Source organism: Sinocyclocheilus rhinocerous, unplaced genomic scaffold, assembly GCF_001515625.1.
Source record: "Sinocyclocheilus rhinocerous isolate Xijiao unplaced genomic scaffold, SAMN03320098_v1.1 scaffold975, whole genome shotgun sequence".
Lineage (NCBI taxonomy): Eukaryota > Metazoa > Chordata > Actinopteri > Cypriniformes > Cyprinidae > Sinocyclocheilus > Sinocyclocheilus rhinocerous.
Genome location: NW_015628726.1, coordinates 1,166,419 through 1,175,270, shown reverse-complemented (window position 1 = coordinate 1,175,270; position 8,852 = coordinate 1,166,419). Strand labels below are relative to the sequence as shown.

Sequence of the window (8,852 nt, the reverse complement as noted above, 5' to 3'; positions counted from 1 at the left end):
TTTTTTTTTTTTTTAAAGAATAGAATTAGAATAGAGAGTGCTAGAGGTCAAGGTCTTTTCTAAGACATACAAGTCTTAAAGTACAGTAGCAAAAACAGCCTGTTTAATTCTAATGATCAGGGTAGAAATGGTCATGAAAAATGAAATGATTCTGTTTTTGGTGCAAGAAACCATGACTAATATTGTAAGCGGACTTCTGGGAAAGCAACAGTGAGCTGCATTAAAACAGACTGATGACATTTTGTCTGCCTGAAAACATATCAGTCACTTGGCTGCCACGCTGATGACACAACTTCAACATTCCAGCATTAGAAGCCGAGTAAACAGCATCTGTGATGAATGCTGTCACCATGAGACTGATTTCCCCTGCCAAACCCTCTTTTTACAGGTCTGTCCGGGTGCCGCAATTACACAGAATGCCATTCACACACCTGAAAGACGTAAATACAAGAGCTTGGCAGCCGAAGGAATCCACAAAAATAATAATCTCTTCCACGGCCCCTTCCAAATGGCCAATCTCGAATCCTGAGACCGAGCTCATAGCTGCTCAAGAGACCTTGATCACCGCGTTTGGCTCATTTACCGTCTTGTGAAATAGAATAGCAGTTTTTTTTTCCATTCACTTTTTGAGGATTCTTGCTGGTGATTTCAAAGTGCTGTAATTAGAAATGAGACTGGAAATAACTTCTCAAGTTTTGCTTCCAAGTGAGAATCTAAAGTAAACAAGGCAGCCGAGGTGAAATGCCATGAGTCCTTGCTTCCCAATCACATGACTTCATGCACCAAATGAGGGGCTGAAAAAAAATATCCTATTACTCTGTAGTACACAGAAGTGATGGGAGACAAATCTGCAAAGTCCTTTGCTGTGTTTAAGAGCTTGTTAAAGACGGGTTTGGTTTGCTTAGAGCTAGAACATTGGCCCTGGGCTGTTCCATGAAGCCAGAATCTTTTTTTTTAAGAGAAGGCCCCGCTGCAGAGCTCGGGATCTGGGCTAATTGGGAAGATTGTGGCATGTGTCCAGAACTACGGAGGGGCCAGAGAGAGATGAAAGTCAGAGAGACGACACACACACAAACACACACACACTCTTTCACACAAACACACAGCACTTCAGGAGAGCTGAGAGAGCAGGGGCCCAGCCCAGAGTCAGATTTGTTTTCTCTCTCTTAAGCACAACAAGTAATTGAGGGATTCGCAGCCATTTTCTGAGAAAGGAGATGGCTCTCGGAAGGGCCACACATACACACAATGTCCCACACACAAAAAGCAAGACTCCGCTTCATTTCACTAAATGAATATCATTCAGGAAATTTCATCCTTGTATCATTAGTGACCAGTGAATTACAAAATAGAAACAGCCAAAGATGGATTATGGCATGGGTCAACTGAATGCCAGGGGTCTGACACTTGAAAATAAGGCATTGAAAAAACGCAGCGATTTATATTAAACAGTGAATAAATGTGTGCCAGTGACAGTAAGTCGACAGTGCTGTCACTGTTGAAATGTGTTAAATATAAAGTGTGCATACTGAAAATGTGACTTTTGTGAATATTTCTCACAACTGCTGCTTAATTTCTTATATCTGCGATGTAAGATGTAATTTCCAAACAAGAAACTGGAATTACAATGACTTGAAGCCTACATCAGTTAGATTTTTATCAGCTATTTGAAGACGTATAAGATATAGTCGGCGCCGATAGCCTTATGGGCGTCCCAAATTTGAATCCCAGCTCGTACACCTTTCCCGATCCCGCCCTCTCTCTCTCTCTCCCACTTCGCTTCCTGTCATTATACTGTCAATAAAATATAAATCAAGTCAAAAACGCCAAAAACAAATGTATTAAAAAAAAAAATTAAGATATAATGTTACAACTATGAAAAAAGACAAAATTCTAATGTTTGAATGTAAAGTCACACTAACAATATATAAGATATATATCTTTTCAGATTTGCATATAGTTTGGGGTCATTAACATGGGCGTCGCTAGGCCATTTTTAGGGGGGCTTTAGTTTAAATTTCTAAAGTTTAAATTTCTACTCAGCGCCCCTATAAATTTAGCGATTAGCTTCATAAACTGTACATGAATTTGTGATCGCCTCAGTCCCCTTTTAATTTCATATGAAAACGGCGGCAGACTTCGGCTCATCCCCGTCTTTAGCGTGTTCTTCAATCCGCTGACCGAGAAACAGAAGACAAGGTGTGTGTTTATCGATAGATTGTTATAATATCTGCATCTGTGCAGTTCTTTGTCATAAATACAGTTTACAAAATGTCATGGGGGAACAATCGGTTTCCCATTTACTGTAAAGTTTTCGCTGTGCTCACCCCTCATCACACCACAGCTGTTTCCTCCAGCGAAAATGTAGCGCTTAACACGTATGAACGCATAGGCTACTTTATAAAACGATCATGCTACTATTTTCATTTGAAAATTGAACATCAATATAAAACATATTACAGCATGTGGCATTAACTACCATACAGTCATGCACAGAAATGATTGAAGACAGTGACAGACCTACTTGAGCACAGAAACAGTACAATTTTGTGTTTGTACAGTAAACAGGTGTGTGTGTGTGTGTGTGTGTGTGTGTGAGAGATCAGGAAGACTTGTATTTGGCTTATTCAGTAGGCTACTCAAATGTTACACTCATCTAACTTATGCAATACAGTGGAATGCTGCAATAGGTTTAGTATACCACCCTAACCTATTTAGTCAAACATTCTTTTATTTTTATTGTTTTATTATTATTATTATTATTATTATTATACCCTCATTGGGGGCTGAGCCCCCCTTAAATGAAAATCCTAGAATCGCCCCTGGTCATTAAGATGTTTTTACTGAAGTCTCTTATACTCACTAAGGCTGGATTTATTTGATTAAAAACCACAGAAAAAAAACAGTAATATTGCGAAATATTGCCATTTAAAATAACTGTTATCTATTTTAATATATTTTAAAATGTAATTTATTGCTGTGATGTCAAAGCTGAATTTTCAGCAGCCATTACTTCAGTCTTCAGTGTCACATGAACCTTTAGAAATCATTATGATGTTTATTTGGTACTTAAGGGGTATTATTATCAATGTTGAAAACAGTTGTGCTGCTTCACATTTTTGTGAAAAATGCAATATATATATATATATATATGTATATATATTATTATTTTTATTTTTTTTACGATTCTTTGATGAATATAATGTTCCAAAGAACAGCATTTATTTGAAATAGAAATCTTTTGTAACATCAATTTCTTCAGTCGCTTTTGATCAATTTAATGCATCTTTGCTAAATAAATTACTTTCTTTCAAAAAAAAAAAAAAAAAAATCTTACTGACAACAAACTTTTGAATGATAGTGTACATAAACTCAGGTATTCACTGTAAACAAAAAAAATCAGATATATGATATTTAAAAAAAAAAACATTTTTTTCCAGATGGAATAAATGTGTCCAGTGTAGATAAAGTGTAGGAAACTACAGTAGACAAGCACACATGGATAAAGCCAGAGTAAAGACAAACCTGATGGTGTCCAGTGCTGTGCATGTATAGACAGCAACAAGATATATAACTTGTTTTTCATGCTATTCTTATGGTGTGCAGGGCATCAAGGGAGGGTCTCCACAGAGGCTGGTTCCCCAGGTGCCCCAATCCATCCTTGGTAACAGCCGCTTGGGAACAGCCAGGGTAGAGTACAACAAATAACCTCAAATGTACTAATGATGGAAACCTCAGACAAGCTGAATGTCAGCGCATGTATGAAACCTTGGATGACTCCACCTCCAGCTCTATTCTGTTTCCATTATAATCCATTAAAGAATTAGACAAGTTTTACCTGGTCATACTCAGATGCTCCGGGGTAGAGCGGCCAGCCCAGAAACAGCTCAGCAATGACACAACCCAGGGACCACATGTCTATGGCCTCACAGAATGGCAGACCCAGGATGATCTCTGGAGCTCTGCAGACAGAGAAACAGAGGATGAACTTAAAAAATAGAGTCACAGCAGAACAAATACAGTTTTAAAAGATGTATTTAGCTATAATGACCAGTTGTCTACACATTATCCCACTACATACGCTACATTAATGATTTTTTACAATTGCAAATTATGTAAATTATTCCAATTTACAAAAGTCTGGTTAAGTGCACATTTATGGAGCATTTGCATTGTCCTTCACCACAGAGGGCCAGAAGGAAATGGAGATGTTCTGGTCCAGAACCAGTTAATGTGCAACCTGTTCCATTCAGCCCAGAGCTGGCATTCGTTACGTTGCAGCCGTAAGACCTCATTGTACCCATTTAAGTTGACTGAGCTGAGCAATAAAGACAAACACTGAACGCATTTTGTTGCCACGGACACAGCGGGTGAGGGCAGGAGGAGAGAGACGGCATTACTCTGGGTGCTGCATGCGAATCACCATTCTGAGGATAGACGGAGGGCCACTCTTTTGGATAGAGGGATTGAAGATAAATAAATGCCATATGGAGGGGAAAAAAGAGCGGGACATGTGTGGAAAGACAAAGAGACTGATGTTGGGAATGGAGAGACGTTTCAGCAAGCCTTAAAGGTGGAAGAAATGTAGCACACCTACACACACACACACACTCACAGAGATAATAGACTGACGCCTCAGTTTTAGGGATGTCAGTAGAACACAGTCGTATTATTTGTAAAGACATCATTGGACATTGGAAGAACAGCCTGTACCTAGTGTTGTTATTGTTAACCAAAACAAATGAAAGTAGGTATTTTTAGAAAATTTAAACAAACAAACAAACCTAGTAAAAGTGACAAAAGCACATAACAAAATGATTAAAAATTTAACTGAAATAAAAAGAAAGCTGAAAACATAAAAAATAATTGTAATAAATAATTTCATTAAAATAAAATTTTATATGTATTTTATATCAAGAATAAAAATATTAATAAAACATATAAATACATTTATAAATAAATAACACTGCTACCAAGAGTATAACTGAAGTTTCGACCTATCAGGGGAAAACCACAACAATAGAGAAAAACTCTATTATCTCAATAGTTTTTATTCTGAGCAATGTGAATAAATGGAAATACTCATATTTTAGGAATGTCTCAACATAAAAATGTTGTCTGATACAGATAAGACGTTAATAATTTTTGTTATAACCAATAAACGGATAAATGGTTGATATTAAAGTTCTATATTATTATGTAAATAAATGTAAAAAAAAAATTTTTTTTAATCACATAGAAGTGAATTTAAGCATCACACATTATACTGTACAATACGAAAAATTAACATTTATTTTGAGATTTACTAAATATTACATTGGACAGTGTTATTAAATAATTCGTGTTTGTAGAGATCAACTTGATTTAGATGTCGACATAGATAATCTAAAAGCAAAAATAGAGGAAATGAGTATGCACACAATTAATCAAATATTAAAATTAATATCCAATATAAAAAAACCTAATGTCATCCATCCCTAAGATTTCAATATGAATTTTTCTCATTAAATTATGAATTCCACATTCATTTTAGTCCTCTAGTTTCATATTTCGCCAACAATTTGACATCTCATTTGTTTCTATTTCTATTTTCCCTAAGGAAGTGAAGAAGAAACATCTGGAACAAAACAGAAACAAAATACTTCTGAGAGGTGCCCCAAGGGCAGGAAAAGACGCAGTTTGGCAGTTAGATCTCCCATTGGCTTTTGTACAAGGTGTATAGCGCATGACATCACCCTTCTGAAGTGATGTCATTGCATACAGCCTTGTGCCTGTTGGTCTGCCTGCTCGCTATCATTCAAATAAGCCACAGCGCTACCAGCCCAAAGTATCTCTGTGACACTGAGGACGCATTACGGCCGCCACGTATGCAAATGCATATCCCACTTCAATCTTTTCTCTCCCTTCTTCCAATGCCATATGCAAAACAGACCAGCAGCTGCTGATGCAGGACTTTCGGCGGGTGTGATAAACACAAACACACGCGGCACTAAATATCATCCTCATTCTCTCACGTATAAAACGTCTGCTCATAATGCACAAATCTGTGGTGAGAAATTCACAGCCCTGTTCCAGATCCACACACACGGAAATGAGCTCCCATACATGCAGATGTGATACAGAGAGTGTTTGAGTTCATTTTGCATACCTTAAACCTGTCAGGCTGTGACCCTGCAGGTGTGTTTGTGTTTGCACGCATGTCATTGCGCAGCTTACATGTATGCAAGGGTGACATTATGCACAAATGTGCAAACATCCGTTCCTGGTGTTTATATTTGCACGGCAAGCCCGATGCACTCATGCTGTGGGAGTCAATTCTTGTACACAACGCTACTCAGCATAGTGCAAACGAGCACAGGAGCAACATGTGCTGCTTTCAGAAGGTCTTCACACCCATCAGAACCACTGCAGTGTGCAAATAATCACCAGGTTGCTCTGGGGTAAATGGTTTTGTGGATATGAGGTCAGGCAAAGGTTATCACACACACAGAGAAAGAATGCTTTTTGGTTCCAAACGAAAGAATCGTACTTCTTCTGAGGTCCTCAGTCATGCACACATGCATGCACATGCTCACTCAATTGCTATTTGAGGCTCTGACATCATTCTGTGTGGGCATGTCAGAAAGCATCGATCACAGCTGACCTTCAATATGGACCACCACTCATAACCACAGACACAGATGCCCTGCTTTTCATTTCAGTACACAACTCTCTCATAGTGCCATTATGCTTTTTCTACAATTAGGACATTACTGTATAGTACATTGTATTTTATTAATATGCAATAATAAATAAAATGTAAAAAAAAAAAATCTATTATATATATTACACACACACACACGCACTGTAAAAGATTAAGTATGTTTTACAAGAAAATACTATTTCACTACTTCAATGTGTCAATGTGCAATTCAATGTGATAAACATATAAATCTGTATTGTTTCAGCTATTGTTTAACAACAACAACAAAAGTGTTAAATGTAAATGTAGGAAATCAAACATCAAAACATTAGAATGTACTGTAAAACCTGACATGGTTTTAAAAAAATTACCATGGTATTACCATGATTTTTTAGATGCACCAAGACAGTGCCATTATATTGTTATTCATACATCATGCAAATACCATGGTACTGTATATGAAAATGGTTATCATTTAGAACTATGGCATATACAGTATTAAAGTACCACGGTACAATCAGTGTTACCATAGTACCACCACCACAGCATTATCACAGCTTATTACATGGCTGTTTACATAAAATAAAATAATAAAATTAATAATAAAAAATAAAATAAGAATGTAGTTAAAATTAAAATATATAAATATAAAACAATACAATAAAATTAAACAGGAATGTAGTTTAAAATAAAATCAAATAAATTAAAATAAATATGTGAGAAGAAAGAGACCATAGATTGATATGCAAGTCATGAAACTATAACAGTTATGTAGCCAATCATGGGACAGTGGTCAATTAGTAGTCATTATAAAAAAAAAACAACCACGAATGCGAATAGGCTCAAGTCTAAGACAGAATCAAGTATCAGATAATTCACACTGAAGCTAAGCATTTTAAATGATGTTGGTTGCACAATAATCAATACTAATATGGTCATAAAAACAATAAAACAGGGCGATGAAAAAAATGATTCTCAGCAATAATAATAATTTTGAAGGACTACACAAGAAATGTAGTGGGATTTTCAAAGTTGTTAGAGAAGAAGCCAGTTATTTATAGTTTTCCGATGGTCAGCGTCATTCTTTTCCCCTCCTTCATATGACAAAAACCTTGATCCTCTGATGCCCGCTGACTGGCCACACTCCCTCGCGATCAATTTTAATATTCATGGCATCGCAGCGCACTAAAGCAGAGGAAGCTGAAAGTTCCCGGCGTGCCATTTTAATAAACATTGTGTGAGGTGGGCTCACCGAGGGGGACATATAGACATCTACCGCACACCTGCGACTTGCAGCGAAGAGAGCGAGAGAGTGAAAAGGACGAAGAAGGAAAATAAGAGTTGGCGTGACAGAAAGAGAGGCACAGACAAAGAGAGAGAGAGAGAGAGAGAGAAGGGAGGTAAATGACGGAGACAAAGCAAACAGTCCAGGAGTGTGAGAACAAGAGAATGAGGGAGGCAGGGGGAGCTGTTTCGATTTCAACTCCACGGAGGTGGAGTGTGGGGTCATTTCTCCACAACTTACTAAAACAACCTTGGAAGTAGTCCTCCCTTTATTGTGCTCGTTTTGTGGGAGTGCTCTTTCATTTCAAGGCCCTGTGAACCTCACCCTCTCCCGCTCTCGTCTTCAAAATGCAGAGGAAACCGCTGACAACGCTGTCACTCTCTCAACTCCCTTTTTTCCCATAATTAGCATTCTCAAGACAGAAAGTGGAGAATGAGGGAGAGTGAAGAAGAAAAAAGCGAATTGATGACCCTCTCTCTGTAAATTTCACTGTTATATTCACATTTGTGAGAGCTCACTCTTGTCTTGCATGACACAGGAAAATAAGGACTTGTTTGAATTTGAAACTTTTATGCTATATTGTTATAAGACGAGAACTAAGATTTATTATTTTACACATGTTGTAAATGTGAGTTTGAAGTCTGAATTGGATGTAAAAAGATAAAAATACGATACATCACAACAATGTCAAAACTAGGCCTGGGCGATAAAACGGTATCGATATTTATCGACGGTACACCTTCTTCGATAAAAATAGAAAAAATGTTTGATATAGTGCACGATATAGGCACGTGCTATGAGTGACGCAGACAGCTCACACAAACACGAACACATGCTGAATTGAGTGCTGTGCCTGCCTGTGATGAGGAGATTGTGAATAAAAAA

At 37.4% G+C, this 8,852-nt stretch overlaps 1 protein-coding gene across 5 annotated transcripts in view; it reads right to left on the bottom strand.

The window, feature by feature from the left end:
• LOC107738404 (homeodomain-interacting protein kinase 2-like) overlaps positions 1 to 8,852 on the bottom strand; it is a 107,258-nt gene that overhangs the window by 25,800 nt on the left and 72,606 nt on the right. For all 5 annotated transcript variants that reach the window (XM_016550168.1, XM_016550165.1, XM_016550167.1 and 2 more), the window contains exon 3: positions 3,839 to 3,962. In XM_016550168.1, coding sequence (XP_016405654.1) covers positions 3,839 to 3,962 — 124 coding nt within the window. The remainder of the gene's footprint in view (positions 1 to 3,838; positions 3,963 to 8,852) is intronic.